Below are 19,626 nucleotides of genomic sequence, written 5' to 3' on the forward strand. Positions count from 1 at the left end.
CACTGAAAGCCGTTCCTCCACTACAGCCTCTTTGCATGGGTAGTTTCACAAAACACAGACTGCCCCCTTCGTATTCAAAGTGGCCTTCCTGATGCACAAGTTCAAACCCCAGCCATCATCTATCATCTGAATTCTTCTGGGACAAATAAAGTATCATGCTACAGACCATATGAGGATATTTCAGCGGAGCTCTTTGGAGTTGTGTCCTGTCTCCTCAATGTGACCTACAGTTATTTTATTTTATTTTCGTATATTCAGAATAATACATGACAAACCCTCACTGCCTAAATAAAAAAAGACACTAGGGTCGGGAGTTCCCTGTGTGACTTGGGCCATTTACACACCCTGAGGTAGCTCAGGCATCTGCAGAGGAATTTATTTCAGACACAGCATGGGATCTATAGGACACTCATTGCAGCTTGCAGGCATGCAGAATATTCCAGAACGGAAACTGGCACCAGGCAGGTGCTTTGGTTCCTGAAATGTGTCCTAAAGATGTGTGAAAATCCAATGCATGATGTAGCCCTGTTCCCCAGGGTGATGGATCCCAGTCAGTTTTACTGTCACAGGATTGTGTTAAGCAGTACTAGTGGAAAGTCACCTACACTATAAAAATGCTCCAACACTCATTCTCTGAAAATCAGATCCCCTTCGAGATCAGACACACAAAGGAGAGCCCTATCCCTGTATCTGTCCAAAACTTGCGGGATGCTGACCTCTGAAATACAAATACTAGTAAGACTATAAATCAGCCAGTATTAAAATATCCTGGTTAAAAGATAATCAGCTACAGTAGGGATAATATTTTAAAAATACTGTCCAAAGTAGAATAAGCTAATTAGGCAGGATTGATAAGATGGAAAAATGAAAAGTTGAAGCATTATTTAAAAGTTACACAAGCATATGGATGATTAAAACTAAGCAGAGTCATAACATTTAATAAAGGCACTGTGGGCCTTTATCAGTTTCATTGTGCTTAGTGCTGTGGAGACTCAGAACCCGGTGTTAAAAACCCTGCTCTAGTTATTGGACTCAATAAATGAGTTCAGTCATGATTTGGTCAGGTTTATAAAATAAGGATTGCATACAGCAACCTTTACTAACTGTGTTACTGGCTGGACAGGGTGATTTTAGAGGCGTTTTCAACCTTAGCTATTCTATGATTTTCTTAGCTTTCATTGTATGTTTTGATCACTTGGGAAATCACCTTGTGTTCCTGGTGGTGTGCCAGAGCTGACCAGGAAACTTCTTGAGCAGAAAACACACGGAACACCCCGGGGACACCGAGGGAGGGCTCCTCGCTTGTTCAAGCCGAGTAAAGAAAAGGTGCCAGGCCCGCTGGGGAACTGCTGCCCTTACTCCCACCGCGTTTCATTCCCGACACACATACAAGGCTGTGATCTAACTGGTTCACGGGAAAAGAGCTAGGCAAGAAGCACTTCGGCTTTTAAACGAGGAAAGAGGAAGGCGTGAGTGTGAGAGTAGTGTGAGGGGAGCGAGGGGAGCGTGAGGGGAGTGGCTGTTGGTGCCGCGGCCGAGCCCAGACAGTTCCAGGGTCCCGCCCGGCGGTGGGAAAGGCCGGCAGAGCGGGCAGGGCCGAGGCGGGCCGGGCGGAGCGGTCCGGGCAGGGGCAGGGCCGTGCCGAGTCGGGCACAGGGCGGCCGGAGCGCGGGGCCCGCCCGCCTGGCGCGGGAAGCGGAAGCGGCGCGGCCTGGCGCGGTGGCGGAAGCCGCTCCGCCTTTCCGGAGCGCGGCGTGCTCGGAGCCATGAGCGTCCCGGCCTTCATCGACATCACCGAGGAGGATCAGGTCAGCGTCCCCGCCGAGCGATGGGCCCCGGGCCGCGGGGCTGGGCCGAGCCGTGCCGGGGGCGGCAGCCCGGGCTGGGCCTGCCCCGCCGTGCGCGCCGCGAGCTCGTCCGGGCTGTTCCCTACAGAGACCGAGCAGACGATTAGAGAAACTTGAATATAGTGGCTGAAAGATAACCCGGTGTTTGTAGTTCCCTCTTAATGTTCCGCCTCTCCGGCACTTCGATTTCATCGCTCCTCAGCCCTGCTTTTTATTTAGGAGAAGAAAGCGGGTTCACATATGGGCATTACTTGGGTTTTGTGGAATTCTCGGTACTGCAGGCACGGGAAGGGGGAATTCTGGCTTTGAGCTGCTGCTTTGTTATGCCTTCGGCTTTGTTGCCAGTGTCTTTGAAGTACGTATGTGTACATACATGTTTATGTATACACAATGTGTGCGTGTACACATTGGAAATCTGCAAGAAATGGACACGTGGCTACCAGCCTTCAGCCCAGTTTTCACTTGCCATAATACCTAGTACAGCTCCATCAAGTACCTGGTGTGAAACATCCTCAGTACAGCAATTTGTCCCAGAGCATTTAGCTTTTTCTTCGGCTTCCAAAATGATTTGACACTGAACGAGATGTAAATGTCACAGCAGCCTCCTGGTCACAAGTGCCAAAAGCTGTATGGCCTCAGATTGTTTGTGAAGGGTTTTGGCTCTGCTGGTGAAGCCCTGAGTTACAATGAATAGGCCTGTTGCTGAGGGAAGGGTATTTTCTTGGTGTAGGTTTAAGTCCTAACAGTGTAAGGCAGCTCATGACATTATAAGGCTGGATAAGACCAGGGGCTTTCCACCTGGTTTAGTGGAATGTTCCTTGCCCATGGCATAGATGTGGAACAAGATGATCTTTAAGATTCCTTCCAACCCAAACCGTTCTATAATTAGATTAGAAACTGTTGTGAAGTTGTGAAGACAAAGTTTGCCCTCTCTAAAGTGCCTTTGTTTATACCTTTTTTCTTTTCTGGTGAACAAGCAATTGAATGGTTATGATGTTTGATGTTTGCAGAGGGAGTAAAAGAGTAAAACTTCATAAGAAAGTGTCTTATAAAAACTTTTTAGGTCTGCAGTGCAGTACCCAGTTAAGTGACACATTAACACTGTGAGAAACTGCTCTGTGACCTGTTAGTCACTGGCAAAACAGCAGGTTCAGCATCTGGCAGAACAAAAATCTGTAAGACATTTAATTGCTTTGAGTTTGTTATTCACAAAACAACTGTTGTGTTTTGTATGTGTTGTCTTTCTCTTTTTAAGGCTGCAGAACTGCGAGCTTACCTGAAATCCAAAGGAGCAGAAATCTCTGAAGAAAACGCTGAAGGTGGACTTCATGTGGACTTGGCACAGATCATTGAAGTGTGTGATGTGTGCCTGAAAGAGGATGACAAAGGTTTGCATTTTAAGTCTTGTTGGTTTTGCTGTTTATCGCCATCAGTGCTTTCAAACAGCAACAGTTGGCAGAGTTTAGAGATGTGTAGCACTAAAACACAAGCTGTGCATCCTCATAAAACTGGAAGTGCACATTTCCATCTTTGCCCTGGAATATTTGCATGTACTCTGCCCCTCCTTTCTCCAAACTTCCAGCACTCTTTGAAGAAGTCAGAAGCTGAGCTAGACTCTGCTTGTAATGAGGGCGTAGAGACTTGTATGTAAAACAGAGCTTTTGATGCTCAGGTGTCATTTTGGTGAATAGATAATGTTTTCCATATGTAATGAATTTTGTTCTTTTTCTTTGCTTGACTGATAATTGGGCAGACTGAAAAGAAAACATAAAACTGGTGTGGTTCTGTTTGGAAAGGATGGAACACCATGCTTAAAACAGGAGCTGGAGAGGATTTGTAATACACTTCAGTGTTCTTGAGGACATTTTCCCTGTGGTCTGGGTATCCCTTGTGCTCCTGGTGAAATGTTTTACTGTGCTTGAGCACTAGGTGTTACTGTTCTCACTGTAGAACCGTGGGCAGTTTCCTGGACGTGCAGGCTGAAGCCACTGTGTGGAACCTAGAGTTCCTCTGATTTCTCCTGCGTGTAAACAGAATTCAGAGCAAGTGTGATATCAAACACCACCTTCTGTGTTGGCCTTAGAGTGGTAACTCTTGTCTTGCATGGAGGTTTGTTGGTGTAAGCCCATCTGAGCCAAGTGTCTGGTACATTCTCATGAATATCCAGGTTGGCATCTTGGCATTTTCTTTCTTTTACAATGCTTGCTCATGCCAAGTGGTAATTCTGTCAAAAGTATGAATTGCTATTATCAAAAGTATGAATTACTATTATCAAAAGAATATCCAGCACAAGGTGGCTGCTGATTGCTGCTTGCAGTTTCCAACAGCTGTATGTTTTGGTTCATGCAGATGTGGAGAGTGTGATGAACAGTGTTGTCTCTCTGCTTCTCATCCTGGAACCTGACAAACAGGAAGCACTGATTGAAAACCTGTGTGAGAAGTTAGTGAAGTTTCGGGAAGGAGAGCGCCCATCTCTCAGACTGCAGCTGTAAGTGTTGGACAGGGCAAAGTGAGACAAAGGAATTGTGCCTCTGAAGAGGGAGGAGTATCTTGTATGCCTTTAAATCAAAGTGTGGGGTGTTGCAGGAAGCACTCTTTTACCTTCTTTTCACTGTCATAAAATAGAAGTACCAATTTTTTTTCTTTGGGTGTTACAAAGTGAAATTAATATGCATAGTTTTCAGCCTTGCTGAAAATGATTACAAAACTGGAAGCTCTTCAGTTCATGGATGTAAGGTGCTGCCAGGTGCTTTGTACTAGCCTGTGTCTTCAAAGAACATTGACATGCACTCCAGGAATGTTTGTTGAAAGCTCTGTAACTCTGTTGTTGGTTGTTTGTGCTTTAGCCTGAGCAATCTCTTCCATGGCATGGACAAGAACACCCCTGTGAGGTACACAGTGTACTGCAGCCTTCTCAAAGTGGCCTCGTCCTGTGGTGCCATCCAGTACATTCCAACTGAACTAGATCAGGTAATTAAGTGATCCTTCAAGCTGTGGCCTTTGTATGAACCATGCTGCACCTGAATATTACTCAGAGCTGATACAGACCATCTCTTACAAATTGCCAGAGCCTAGAGAAATTGCCATGAAGCTGATTAGAGAGATGCAACACCTCTCCTGTGGGGGAAGGCTGAGAGCATTGGGATTGTTCAGCCTGGAGAAGAGAAGGCTCCAGGATGCCTTTATTGCAGTACTTTAAAGGGGGCTCATTAAAGAGGCAGAGCAACTCTTGACATGGGCAAGTAGTGATAGGACAAGGAGCAATGGGAGCATGAGAATCAGAAAACCTTTGTGCGAGATACTTTTAATCCTTTTCTGCTTGGGAGAAAATGAGGAGTATTTGTAGTGCTATTTTAATTTTTTCCTGAATGCTTCTTTTTCACTCGTATTCTACCTAGGTCCGAAAATGGATTTCTGACTGGAATCTGGCCACAGAGAAAAAGCACACTCTCCTGAGACTGCTCTATGATGTCCTGGTGGACTGCAAGAAAAGGTATAAAAGACAAGTCATACATACTAGACAACTCTATTTGGTTGTACTATAGGTGATCTGTAGGGAAAGCATTTCTCACAGGACTCGTTAAAATTAATCTGTACTGATAATTCAATCCAAATACACTTCTGGGTTTTTAAAAAGTACTTTTAAGCACTCTTGCATTAAACCAGTGTCCCCAATAACATTAAAGTTAGTAGTGAATTAGCTGCAAACCACAGACTCCCAAAATAGCACTATTCCTTTCTATAAATAATCATCTTAGTGCATTGTAGCATTATGCCAAGTTTATTATTTAATTGCACTTTTGACATTTTAGTGCACGGCAGTGCTATCTCTTACTTAATGATGTGGGAAGGCTTATCAATCATGGCTAGCAGAATCAGTCTTTTTATGTAAACATTACCTTCAGGACAGAGCTTTCCACTAGTCATGGAAATTAATGTCCACAGAATACCTGCTTGGCCATTTTGAATTATTATCCTGGATCATAAGAAGCATCTTTGATGTAACAAACTTGGCAGACCACTGTCTTCTGGCATGTAGAGTAATCCAGTGTGTATGGTGCCTGTAAACTGCTGCAGGTCTGAACTGAGAGCTGTCATCAGTTTATCTCACAGAAATGATGCAGTGGATTGACTGCCCTGGCCAGGGCTGCAGTGATGGGCTGCTGTCCAGTGGTTTGGGTGTAGTTCCACAACAGCTCAAACCTACTTAACCTGTCCCTGCACTTTGGGATGGGGATGTGGGGGGTGTGTATTGCTTCCCCCTGCCCTTCCACTCTGAGTTATTTTTTCAAGGTTTTTTTTTTTCATAGGGAGGCAGCATCAAGCCCCCTCCACTGCTGACCCACAGTGGTACCAGAACTGCACTTGTACATTTTCAGCATTTGCATAACCTTGCAGTGCTGCAAAAGGAAGTTCTGTCCTGTAGCCTCTGTTCCTGTCCCCTCCAGCTGCCAGTACCTGTGTGTGTTGGTGCTTCTGTGGCATTTGTGTGACTGCACAGGGGCTTGGCCTGGGGACATGACCTTGCTGGGGGTTTAAAAAGGCAAGTGTGAAGCTGTCACAGGTGGAGAAGAGTTCCATCTGTCAGGACAGTTGGCTTATTGTGCCCTGCTGGAATTGTAGTCTGGAAATGCTGCATCAGCATAGCAGGATCATAACCTCAATTTAGGGATGACTAATCCTCATGGAGTAGTTACTCTGTGAGCTACATTACTGGGAATTCCTGTTTGTAACACTCAAATGCTTTTGCATCAATAGTTCTGTACGGCAGATTTCAGATGGTCAAAATTAATTCAGAAATGTTAGTCACAGATCTTTTCCATGGCTTAGTGCTTACCTTGTTTCAGAAATACTACACTGATAACATTCCTGCTCTTCCTCACTTCCCATCCTGTTGATTTATTGTGAGGTTTTAACTAGTTCCATTCCCAAACTTTAAAGCCAACTATTTTTAGCTAGTCTTGCTATCAAATCAGTGGGTTAAACTTTAGTTTTTATTTCCACTGCTACCAGTAACCTTGCTATGTTTTTTTGCTTGCTAACCATAGGTGATTTTTTTAAAACAACCAATAAAAATTTCCACAAACCCTGTAAGACTCCTGCACTTGGTGTCCAGGCAGTGTTTCAGGGCACTTGCACTTCTCTCCAGAAAAGAAAACAAGAAGTGACCCTGGCACCTTTGACCTCGTTCACTCTCCTGGATCAGTGGGCAGTGTTTGCAATAGTATGGGAAACTCACAGCAGCATTCCAGCTGTAGCACTCAGGAATGTTGCTCTATCTTGCAGTATGGGAAGATAAGTGGGAACTGAAAAGTACATGATAAAAATCATACCTCAGTTACTGCTGTTGATTTATAATCAAGGGAAAAGAATTAGATTGTTAAAGACAATTCAGTTCTTTTGTTTGCTTGATTTCTGTTTTAACTTTGGTCAGTGTGGCAGAAGAGATGGTTTACTGTAGCTAATTAGAGTTACTTCCAGTGGATCTCCAGTATTGGTAGTTAATAGATTGGTAGCTCCTAAAAAGTAAATGTGCAGAGGTTGTGTTTGGCCCTGCCCAACACAACCTCTGTACATTTACTTTTTAGGAGCTACCTGCCCAAGTTAAATTCAAACAGGTTTGGCAAGTCTGGCTATTAATCCTTGTAGCAAAAAGCTCAGCATGTCAGGCACCTGCAGAGTAATTGTTTCATTTCATTTTGGTTCAGTTTAATATCATGTAATGTAGAGAGACTCAATTCCAGCATCTCACTAAGTCTCTGAATGCTCTGCTGTGGTTTTTTTTGTTCCCTTTATCTGCCATCACTCTTAAGCTCTCACTGGCTTTTTGTCAAGTTATGCATCTAGACTGGCAAGTGGAGCCAAGAGCACTTACTCAGGCTGTTTTACTAGAAAAAATGTTCACATTTGCACCTAAGGTGAGACACATTTAACAAGCAGCTGTGGTAAAATAGTGATCTGTATTAATGCTTAAACAGCCTAATTTGCAGTAGTAATCTGACACTGAATAGAATGCAAGACTGCCATAGAATGGAAATGCTGCCATGTTTGAATAGAATAGAATGGAAAGGCTGCCATATTTGAATAGAATAGAATAGAATGGAAAGGCGGCCATATTTGAATGGAATATAACAGAAAGGCTGCCATATTTGCTGAGGTTCACAACAATTTAGCACACAAAGTTCAGGAGTAATTGTCTTTTAGCATTCTGTTTTTTCCTAGAAATACAAGTGAAAAATTCCACTCCTTCTCCTTTTTTTTAAAAAAAAGCCAGGGGATTGAAAATACTGTTTGAATTTAGTTAAATTATAGTTTTTAATTTTTGCTGCTAAGGGAAAGATTAGGAAAGGAAAAAAAGTGCCAGAAAACTGTAACACAGCTCTGAAGTGCACAAGAACAACTGCTGAAAAGCTTTCATTAAATAAGGAGTTGTGTATTAGATTGAGTACCACATGAGCTGAGCGAGCCTCTTTGATGAAATATCTGTATGTTGCCATTCTTGTATTAAAGTGATCCTTTGTCTCCTAGAACATCTAATTTAGGTAAGATTTCACCAGTGCTAAAATCATAGTCAGTCACAGACTGATTTACATGCAAATGCTTCTCTCATACATAAAGCTGCCTAAATTAATTTTTTTTTTCTTTTCACTGATAAAGAATTATGGGTTCATCTATGTCAGTATTGGTAACCAGGGCAAAAGATAAGCTGACCTCTTTAATGGTGGAGTTTTAAAACAAATGTTTCATTAAAGCTTATATCCCTGAATATAGTTCTGGAATGCTGGGATCTATAGAAAATGCCCCAGCCTGGGGCAAATGTACATCCAGATTTTATATGATACTGGGTGTTGCCCATGGTGTCTTAATATTTGTGCTGCACATCTCTCAGATCTGATAAATTCTCTGAGAACAAACTTCACCCTATGGAGTGGCTGTCAAACAGTGGTATGGTGAGATTTCAAATAAATACCCCTATAAAGACACTGTTCTTGTACTACAAAAACCACTCAGCCCCGTGCTGCTGTATGGGTTAAACCTCTGGCACAGCACAGAGCATACTGGGCATCTTGTGTTGGTTTGTTCTTCCCTGTGCAGTTGATGCCATTGGCCTAAGTCACTAATGCAAATTGAAATTTAATTCTCCCAGTATTTTATTTTAAGGAAAATTGTGTGTGCTTTAGACCACATGAGATAATTTGGTGTAAATTTTGCAACAAGCATCAGCAGCTGCTGGCCTTGTTGGTGGTAAAGCTGTGAAGTGAAAATAAATAAAAATCTTTTAAAATGACACAGTAACAATCTCAGAGCTGGTTTGCAATAGATTTGATGTTTACAAGATGATCTGGAGGGACAAGGCTGTAGGGTTTGCTCAGCTTTCTGAGAAGGAGTTGTTTGTCCAGAAGCTGTCTGTCAGAGCAGTGCTGGAAGCTTCACAGCAGCCTCGGCCAGTCTCACCGCTGGCTGCATAATTTCATCAATAAAATGAGCAGCTCTCACTCAGAATACTTCAAGAGAGAATCTGTGAAAGAAGAGAGCAGCTTTTATACAGTCATTTTCCTGACCATAAATATTCTTTAAGAGATGCCATTTTACATTTGAAATAAACTTTGCAGCGCTACTTATTGCGCAATGATTAAATCCAGATGTGCACTAGAGGAGCATTCTAGTGAACCATATAAAGCTGTTCCTAGCTCAGAGAGCTTTTTCCATAACCAGCAGGTAATTAATCAGTTTAAGAGAATGAAATGAAGGGTGAAGATAAACATTTTGTAGAACAAGAATTGAAAGAATACATCCAGCTAATTTGTTCTCTCCGCTAGAATTAAAAGGGATCATCTACATCTTTTTCAAATGTGATTTAATTTGACCTATAACATCATAATGGAATTATTTAAATATTCGAGTGTCTTACTTGAACTATTTTTTCAGTAATCCTGAGGTAACTTAATTTTTTTCTATAGTGACACTGCAGCAAAAGTGATGGTGGAGCTATTGGGAAGTTACACAGAGGACAATGCTTCCCAGGCTAGAGTTGATGCTCACAGGTAAGACTGACCCAGTTTCCTTAAAAGTAACTTTTCCTCAATTGCCAAATTATTTTGATCCCCATACTATTGAGAGGATCGAATGCCAAGGGCATGCCAAGGGCCCTGCCTGGCCTCTTGTGTAGCTTTGCTGACTCAGTCAGGAGTTTGTCTCTGCAGCCTGCTGTAGGTCTGGCTGTTTGTAGGCACAGCCAGGTTTATTCCAGTGTGCAAATGCACAGGAGAGTTCCTGGTCACTGCTGAGATCAGCCTTGGGTAAGGACTTTACATCAGCTGTGCACTTGAAATCTGTATTGGAATCCTTTATTTCATGTGGTTTTACTTTTTGCCTGTTTTATTATCTGACTGCGAGCATTCTTTTCAAAAAGCACTTTGTCTTGAAAAAGCATTATGCTGTCTTCTCTATGAACAAGTACAAAGGATTTGAACTCCACAGAAATAAACTTACCTGTTGACCAAGCTGGGACTAAATTGATTCATAAGAGTGCATTTTCCCCACTGGCCAAAATGAGTAAATGCCTGTGTTTTGATGTTCTAACCATCATGGTTTTTCTTAGGAATTAGTTCTTTAGGTTCTGCTAGATGTGCACTACCATTAGTTCTCAAGGGAGTTGTTTGTACTTAACCATGGAGGAAAATCAGGATGACTCCTTTGGAAAATGAATGTCTGTGCCTCAGTGGGAACTTCACTGGCTCCCCTAGAGCAGCCTGTTCCCTCTGAGAACTCATGTGCCCAGGGCTGTGTCTGTGCAGAGCTCGGGTTCTCCTGGTGTCCTGCTGTTGCAGAGCCAGCCCAGGCCTCTGATGTGCTGCTGAGAAAAGCCTTCTTCTGGAGTTCCTGCTTCTAGGCTGCAGCTGCAGCTGAGAAATCCTGGGCCTTGCACTCTTTGGTGTTGGGGTTTTGTCTGTGTTGTGTCACGTATTTAAGTGTAATTAAATCATCCAAAACAGCTTAATTCTGTGGAATTTTAGGAGCACAGTAAAACTACCTCCTAGGAACAAAGGCTATGCTGGAAAAAAATGCATAGGTGAAAACTAGGGTGATCTGTGGATTGACCACCTGGCACATTTCATTTGGAATACTGGACAAACTACTTTAATGCTTCCTGTTCATTGTTTTTTCCATCTGTAAAATGAAGTTTAAAACTGGAATGTCACATATGTTACTTCTAATAATAATTGAAAACCCTTGTTTCCTAGAAAGCAAGGAACAACAAATTGAGTTGCTCTTAGTCATAAAGATGTGAATTGCTTTGAAGGTAAGCATTTTCCTTTTCTCCTCAGATGTATTGTACGAGCATTGAAGGATCCAAATACCTTTCTCTTTGATCATCTTCTTGCCTTAAAACCAGTCAAATTTTTGGAAGGAGAACTTATTCATGATGTAAGTGACTTTGTTTTTAGTGAGATGGTTTGATAACAGTAGACTGCTTTGTTTTAATGTGTCTTTTGAAATCCATTAGAACAGTTATTGTGTCAGTAATCCTGAGCTGCAATGTGCTATTTCTTTTACAGTCTTTAAAATTAAAATTGCATGTGAAATGTTTCCCTTTCAAAGTTTCAGAAACTCAGTTACAAGTCCTGCCTTACTTGAGTTCTGTAGCAAATCTAAGTCTGGGGAAAGGAAGTAAGCTCAGCACAGACTGCCCACATCTATTGCCAGAAGGCAGAATTTCAGCTATTAACAGCTTATTTTTCAATCTCCACCGTTTCTGTCTGTATCTGTCCAGCCTGCAAAGAGGGGAAACTGTTCTCATGTTTGTTTTCCATCTTCTAGCTTTTGACAATTTTTGTAAGTGCTAAACTAGCGTCCTATGTCAAGTTTTATCAGAACAACAAAGACTTCATTGACTCCCTGGGTAAGTTTTCAGATCATTACATTTCTGACTATTTACATGGTTTAAGGTGTGGAAGCCACAGAGTAACTCAGTTTGAATCCATGTATTGAAGCAAGGAAATTTCAAAACAGAGCAGAGTTTGTAGATGATAACCTCTTGTAGACTGTGAGTGGGCCATCTAACCATGGTTTGTTCTTTGAAAACAAGCTGGTTTATGGCTTTGGAAGAGAACTGTGGTTTTACCCACTGTTTTTTTCTCTTAGAACTCCCCCCCTGAAAGGTTTAACACATTCATACACCAGGCTAGGCCAGAGATCACAACTACATTGAGGAAACCACCAGCTTGTATAAATCTCCTCTTTTTTTTTAAATGATAAATAACTTTGTAACAGCAAATACCTCTGAGCAGTGAGATAAAGCATGCAAATGGTGTGTGTGTGTCTGCCTGTGCTGATGCATTAGACCCAGCAAGCCACAGTCTGTCCCAGTTAATTTGTTTCATCACATGAAGCAATGTGATGGAATGTTAATGTCAGCACCCTCTTTATTTACACACTGTGGAAAAAAGGAGTAGTAATTAACACTTTGACACTCCCCCGTTGATGTGTAATTGACTGTTTCAAAGGAGCACTGGTTCATAAGCTATTGCATGCATTAAAATTACGTTTTTTATATTCCAGCTTTTTAGGACAGGGGTCAGTGACAATGCAGAAATTGCTCAATGATGCAGATTTTTTTATTACTGCATTAAGGTTTTGACATATTGGTAATGAATAAATGTTTCCATAAAAATATGGTATTTTTTTTTATAACTTTGATTTTCAAATGACACTTAAACACTGCCTTGGATGCATGGATGCATGTGAGGAAAAGCCATAGTTTTGCTAAAACAGAGTTTAGTGCAGCATTTTAACACATGCATTATTTTGTTTAATGGAGTGTGATGCAATTCTTAGAATAATTGCTCTCAGAGCTTTAAAACGGTGGTACGTTAGGTACTAAAATGATGGAAATACCAATGGGATTTTTGGTGGATATAGCAGCAAGTTTTTGGTAGCTTGTAAATGTGTCTCTATAGGATAAGTGTATCTTTAGTCACGTGTATCTGAACATGAGTTATGCAGACATCTTATGCTTTTCTTTCTCAGGGGAAAGTGGGTTTGGGGTTTATCTTTTAGGTACTTGTTCACAGAAGTATTTGCTGAAATTGCTGTTACACCAACATTTGAATACATTTATGGAAGATCAATTACACATCTATGTAGCATTAACTGTATTATGTTCAGTTGTTGTGGTTTCTTGCCTCCCAGTGTCTGTGCTTCCCTCCATGAATTAATTCAGTGTGTGAACTTTCAATATATCTAAGATTGATATAATCTTAGTAAAATCCTTAGATACCTGTGCAACTGTTTGGAAAGACAGTCTCACCTTCCACTTACGGTGATTTCTCTGTGGTGACACAGAACCTCTCTGTGTCTTTGAGCAATGGACAAGCAGAGATTTGGTGGCAGCACAGATGGAAATGCTGGGAACTGAGTGGCTCAGCCGTGGCTTTGATAAACAAGGGCAGTTTGGTCTAGACAACAGTGCAGTTTTAAGATGAGGCATTCAAAAATTATCTATTCCTAAAAGCAATGAGATTTAAACCATGCTGTAGACATTTTTTTAAAAATAACTTGCCAAAATACCTTTATTTTAAAGAGGTTTAGAATAGGATTCCAGTGGCAGTAGAGCATGGGCTGTAGTTGTAACCTTTCCTGGACCAGGACCAGTTAGAAGTGGCCCAGGAAAGCTGTGCAGAGCAGGCTCCCACAGGCAGCATCAGTTTGTTACAATTTGTTGTTTTATTAATGCTGACAACTTAGGCCAGCAGAAGCATTATCTGTGTCAACTGCATCGCCCTAACATGGCCACAGTTAATCTGGCATTATCAGCAGTCTTCTTCGTAAAGTTAATCAGCATCTCATTTGCATTTGTTAATTAGGGTTAATGTGTGCTAATTGATTTTTTGACGCTTGTAGAGTTCCATTAAACCCAGTTAGGTATAGTTGCTGGTGCTCCTCATTCGTATGAATTATGGTGATCTCATTTTTGTTGAATCGGTGCCAAATAGGGAACCTGCATCATAATTACAGCTAATTAACACAACATGATGTCCTGCACTAATGTGCTTCCCGCTAGCGTATGGGTGTTATAAATTCCAAACTTACATATTTACTGAAGCTATGGGAATGTTTATAATGTCATTCTAGAACAAAAAAATTGACACTCATTTTTAAGAAACTTCCGCTGGATCTTAGTTGGTACTTTGTGGACCTTGGGATTAAGAAATGCCTTGTTTCATTTCAGTGACTTAACTTGGTTGACCTAGATGTTTTTCCAGGAAAATGGTCTCTGATTGAGACATGCAAGGCCTTGGCTCAGTTCCTTGTGTTGGCATTTATGCAGCCATGAAAAAGCTGTAGCCTGACCTCAGTATCCGTTCAGCTGGTTTTGAACAGCACTTTTCTGAGCCACACTGGATGCTTACATGAGCCTCGTGATGCTTTTTTTGCTGTGGACAAACAAATTCAGTAGTAAAATGCTTTCTTCTGGCACCACAGTGTTCTGTTCTGGAAGCATCACTGTGAGAGATTCATTTTCTAGAAACCACAGAATGAGTGGTGAGGCTCTAAGAAGATTTTTGGCATAACCAGCTGTGGATTTTCCATTTTGTTGCATTGCTGTTCTTCCAGGTGATGCAACTGAAAATTTCACTTGCACTCTTACCACTTCAAATTCTGTTTAGGCGATGTTTTTACTGCTCAAACCCCAAAAATTTTGTAGAGAATACATTTCTGCTAAAAACAACTGAGTTGTGATGAATTCACAATGAAACTTTCTATTTTAGCAAAAGACAAAGCAGATGCAGGATTTGGTATTTTACCTCAGAAACAATGTTGACAGTGAAAAGTAGAATATATTTCAATGTGAAATAAATTTTAAATTATTGGAAGCATATATATTAAAAATAACATGAAAAGCAAATTATTTGTATGGATTACAATTAAATCATTAATTAAACTACCAACACTTTTCCTCAGGCTTGTTGCACGAACACAATATGGCCAAGATGAGGCTCCTTACTTTCATGGGAATGGCTGTAGAGAATAAAGAAATCTCATTTGACACAATGCAGCAGGAACTCCAGATCGGGGCTGATGATGTAGAAGCATTTGTCATTGATGGTAAGAACTGTGGTTCTGCACACAGTGCTCATCAACAAGACCTTTATAATCTTCTTAGCTAATGTTAAATTTTAAGAACAATATTAGTTTTGATCCCTGTGCTTTTTACAAGTTAAAGCTGCACAACTTCATGTTGAAAGACAGGCCCAACCGCTGTGTTTTAACCAGTGTTTCTCTTCTCAGTGACAAGAACTGTATCTCCTGTAATTCTTCACAGGACTAATAAATTGTTTGCAGGTTTAATTTGTCATCTGGTTTTGTTTGCTGTCATTAAAACAGGATGTGTTTGTAGGGGAGAGAAGTTCATAAAATCTGTACAGGATATTGCTTTAATAGATTGGCACCAAACAATAGGATTTGTGCATGACCTTCATATTGTTACATCATTTTGCTTTTCTGCCTACTAGACCATTAAAACCAACAGCAAAACAGATTAGGTGAACTGCTGAGTTCTTATGTTTGTATTGATCTCATTTTGAACCATTTTTGTGCAGTTTAATACCTTTGCACTATCATGAAAATGTTGCTCAAAACAGCATTGTTTTTTGCAGCTGTAAAGACAAAGATGGTGTACTGCAAAATAGATCAGACACAGAGGAAAGTCATTGTCAGGTAAGACAATTCTTCATGGCATTTTGCAGAACTTCATGTGTTCTAATTATTTCACTTACATTTGTAGAATATTCTAACTAGAAGCAAGGTATTGTTCCTAGCAGTTGCTGGTAGTTAAATAGTTGCTATTTATCATAATTTTATTAAAGCTCACACTGAATGTGATTAGCTTATTTAATGAAAGAGTCCTACTTTCCAGGACATTTCATTTAATGACCTACTAGTGACAGGAATACTAATGACTGTTGTTGCTTTAAATATTTGGGAAGGCTACAGAATTCTCTTAACTGGTGAAGTGAAGCCCTTTCTAGAGAGAAAATTGGAATTTTCTTATTTGCTCATGAGAGTAAAGTAATGCTATAGAAGAATGATTAGGTGAGTGTGACATCTCTAGTAACCTTCTCCCAATTTTGTTTTACTTCTCCAGTCACAGCACACATCGGACTTTTGGAAAGCAGCAGTGGCAGCAGTTGTATGACACTCTAAACACCTGGAAACAAAATTTGAATCAAGTGAAAAACAGTCTCCTCAGTCTCTCAGACACCTAAGAATTTTTTTGACCTAGTAATATTGCTATAGATGAACTTTATTCAAAACTTTGATAATTTGTGAATGTTTCCAAAAATGTATGCAATTGGCCTAAAGAAGCTAAATATTCTAAATTGCCAAACCAGGAAAGAAAAAAAAAAGAGGCAATAAAACTAACATGGGAAAATGTCTTCTGTTGATTTTCTTACATAATCAGCAACAAGAAACTGGCAATATTTCTTTTGTTCACTTTACAGTATGGGGACCTTTCTTTGCAGGAGGTATGGGGAGGAAGGGAGGGAGGTCAGAAAAATGATAGTGCAAGTATTTTTAAAGTAAGAGAAAATTTCCCTTAGACCCAAGGGAGAAGAAATGTGACCCAATAGAAGTGAAGCTTCATGGAACTAGGTCTGCTGCCTTATATCTGTAGTCATATCTGGTCCTTCAGGGTTGAAAGAGACCTCACTGATACAGAAACTACAACAGATAGACTTAACTAATTTGGCAGTAAAGGTGAGCAGAAGATTTTTCTGTTCTTCTGCCACTTACAACTGCTGGAAGTAGCTGTAAATGTTTGCAGAACCCATTGCATCCTGAAACAGTTCGAGGTGATTTTGCCTGAAAACTGAGTGAGCAGTCTGTCAGAGAAAATGAATTGAACTATATTTCAGCCAAAACTTCTGAGGAGCAGGAGAAAGGGTACAGTTAAATAATTATTTAATTTCACTAAACATACATAAAAACATTAACTTATGAACTTTTTAACTTTGGGCAAAGCCAATAATAACTTGAATTTGATTGCAGAACCAGAACTAACATTAGGAGTAGGAATTGTATACATTTTGGAACATAAGAACTGTTAACATGTTATATAAACATGAAACTACACATATATACCATATTCTGTAGGAATACCTCTACAATCTGGGTTAGGAAAGTGATCTGTCTATGCCTAAAAGCATGCTTATCTCCTGGTGCTCATCTTCATTGGCCTTCTTCATATTTTCTCTTCCTTGCTGAATGAAGTCTCTCCAAATTCAGTAATTGCTCAATTCCTCCTATTTGGTTTTGTATGCTGGAGTTCCTAAGAGAGCAGCTGTCCTCATCTTTGAGTGCTTTGTCACTTCTTGCTGGAGTGACAAAAGCAGCAAATCTGTCTTTAACCTGACAGAATACAAATGTTAGCAGTTGATAACCCAGTGAAATTCACGTACAAAGGTTCAGATTGTTGGATTCTGGTGAACATTAAGCAAGAGAGGAAATGTTAACAGGAAAATAAATCAATTGGAGAAAACACATTTAATTTGAAGTGTTTGCCTTGTATTTGACTTGGAAAATTTGATAATGACAATTACACTTTTATAAACCAAACCTTAACATAAGACTTGGTACAAGAGTGTGATTTAAATACGACAAGCTTGTATTAGAATGCAGATTAGCAAAATAAATAGCTTAATTAAAGAGTTTAATGTTGCAATTGACATTTCTATTGCTAGGCAAGCATTTGATTAACAAAACCCAAAATCTTGAGGTTTATAGTGTTAACTCCCTTTCCACTCTATAGATTAGAAAGCAAACATCAGTGATGCACAGTCTGTAATAGGTTGGCTTTTTATGTTAAAGATCTTTTTGTTCTTTTGATAGTTTTAATTACTCTTTGATATATTACTGTTAGCTACTTTGTATCTATCCAAATCATAGACAGATGGCAACACAGTAGGGAAACAGGTTTTTTGCTTGATGAGCAAAAAACCCTTGCATTTGAATGATGAATTTTCCACCTGTAATCTAGGATTGAGTAGCTCTTGGGGGAGCAGCATGCAGCACCAGCAGCTCCCCTGCAGCACTGGCTCTGTGAGCTGCAAGGTGACCTCTCAGACTCTGCTCCTGTGCAAGGATTACAAGATGAGACCTTTTTCCCTCTGCTCATTTTTTTAATATTAGGCAACTGGCATCAGCCAGTTCTAAAGCACTATTTATTTTAGCACATTCATTTTGTGCTCAAGCTTACCTTCCCTAGTGTATAAGCATTTCTTAAAGTTTGAAATATGAACAATAAAGTTCATGCAAATTGTTCATTATTGCATTTGTAACAATGCAGCTGAAGGTACTGATACTTCAGGTCAGTAATGACTGGCATCTCCCTTGTAGTGAGGAAGTAACTTCTCCATTTGAGCAGTGAAAGTTTCAACCTGTTAATTCTCTCATGCTTTTCCCCAAAGCCTCAGCAACAAACAGCTCATGCTTCACTGCAAGCCACTAGTGGAAATCCCTGTGGATTAGCACGTGGGGCTGAACCTGTCCTGTGCTGAAAACTGCATGTTTAAACTGACCTGGGAGTGCTTATTCATCCTTACTGTGGTACTTAAGCATGGACAGACTGATGTTTAAAACAGTTCTTAATATTTTTATTAGAATTTTAAGTGCACCTGTAGAATTTTATAATTTTTATCCATTTTTAGAGTACTATACTGTGACCGAATGAGATTACCCAAATTGTAGAGGGCTTAAATCTGCTCCAGTTGCAATCATACATGTTAGTCAAAGCAAAGGAAGCAGCTCCCAACAGCCTGTTTATCTTGGTCATTAAAATGACAAAAAGTTGAGAACAGAAGGCATTAGAATGACATCAACACAGAAAGGAAGGAGTGCATCATTACAGGCTGAGATTTCATAGATTAAGGATTTGGAAAATCTAAGGTGAAACCAGCAAGCCACTGTTCTTGTCCATCTCTGCTTTTTCTTAGCTAGCACAGCAGGAGCTTTACTTTGGAGGTGACAAAGCAGACATAGCCACAAACCAGATAATGAAACACAGCTTTGCTTCAGCTGTAATTACATGGTGGAGTTCACTCAGCTCCTGGTTCCACCTCTGAGAAAAAGTGAGACACACAGTAAATACCAGCACTGTGTTTGGTGAAAAATCCACCACTGTGTCATTCACAAGTAGAGTGAGGCTAGGAAAGTGGTGTAATTTCAAACATCAGTCTGGTGAATTTCAGGGAATGTGGATGCTGATGGCATCAAAACCTGATTCTCTGCTGGTCAGCAAACTCTGTCACTTGAGACCACTGTACACCTCATCCAGAGACAGCCCTAACTACCTGAGAAATAAAAATACCTCTAGAACCTCTTCTAAAAAGGAAAGGGCAGCTGCAGCTGTAAATTGCTGTATCACTTTTGAACCATACATTCAACATTGGGTCAAATTCTAATAGAGCTGTTCAAGCTCCAGAGTCTAACATAGATCTGAAAATGCAGTGATGAGGCATTGGGAAACAACAGGTTTTTACATGTTTGTGTAATGTTACCCTACAAAATAACATTACTCTAAATAGGGCATCACATAACTACAGTGTGTGATAAATGGATAGGTTCTAATTCATAGATGTGCTGAATTTTTATTCTTCCATGGATTCTTTTAAATGACATGGTCTTATCAAGTAATAGAGGAAACAATGTTTTTATACTTTTACATTCTACTATTTTCCTTTTTTTTTTTCTTTAACTTCTACTTTTACTGTAAGTG

At 40.3% G+C, this 19,626-nt stretch overlaps 2 protein-coding genes across 2 annotated transcripts in view; one reads left to right on the forward strand and one right to left on the reverse strand.

Moving 5' to 3' along the window:
* The first annotated feature begins 1,653 nt into the window (after positions 1 to 1,653).
* On the forward strand, positions 1,654 to 16,287 carry EIF3M (eukaryotic translation initiation factor 3 subunit M). Its single transcript, XM_054635812.2, has 11 exons — positions 1,654 to 1,808; positions 3,103 to 3,235; positions 4,197 to 4,335; positions 4,694 to 4,817; positions 5,246 to 5,340; positions 9,809 to 9,892; positions 11,177 to 11,276; positions 11,670 to 11,751; positions 14,814 to 14,957; positions 15,509 to 15,569; positions 15,997 to 16,287. Exons 1-11 carry the CDS (start codon positions 1,767 to 1,769, stop codon positions 16,115 to 16,117), a joined length of 1,125 nt encoding a protein of 374 aa, XP_054491787.1. The 5' UTR covers positions 1,654 to 1,766; the 3' UTR covers positions 16,118 to 16,287.
* A 510-nt stretch (positions 16,288 to 16,797) lies between these two features.
* Positions 16,798 to 19,626, reverse strand: part of CCDC73 (coiled-coil domain containing 73) — a 95,191-nt gene continuing 92,362 nt past the window's right edge. Inside the window, exon 22 of the mRNA XM_077179537.1 lies at positions 16,798 to 17,261. Within this exon, the coding sequence (XP_077035652.1) occupies positions 17,082 to 17,261 (180 nt within the window). The 3' untranslated portion in view covers positions 16,798 to 17,081. The remainder of the gene's footprint in view (positions 17,262 to 19,626) is intronic.

Source organism: Agelaius phoeniceus, chromosome 6 (assembly GCF_051311805.1).
Source record: "Agelaius phoeniceus isolate bAgePho1 chromosome 6, bAgePho1.hap1, whole genome shotgun sequence".
Lineage (NCBI taxonomy): Eukaryota > Metazoa > Chordata > Aves > Passeriformes > Icteridae > Agelaius > Agelaius phoeniceus.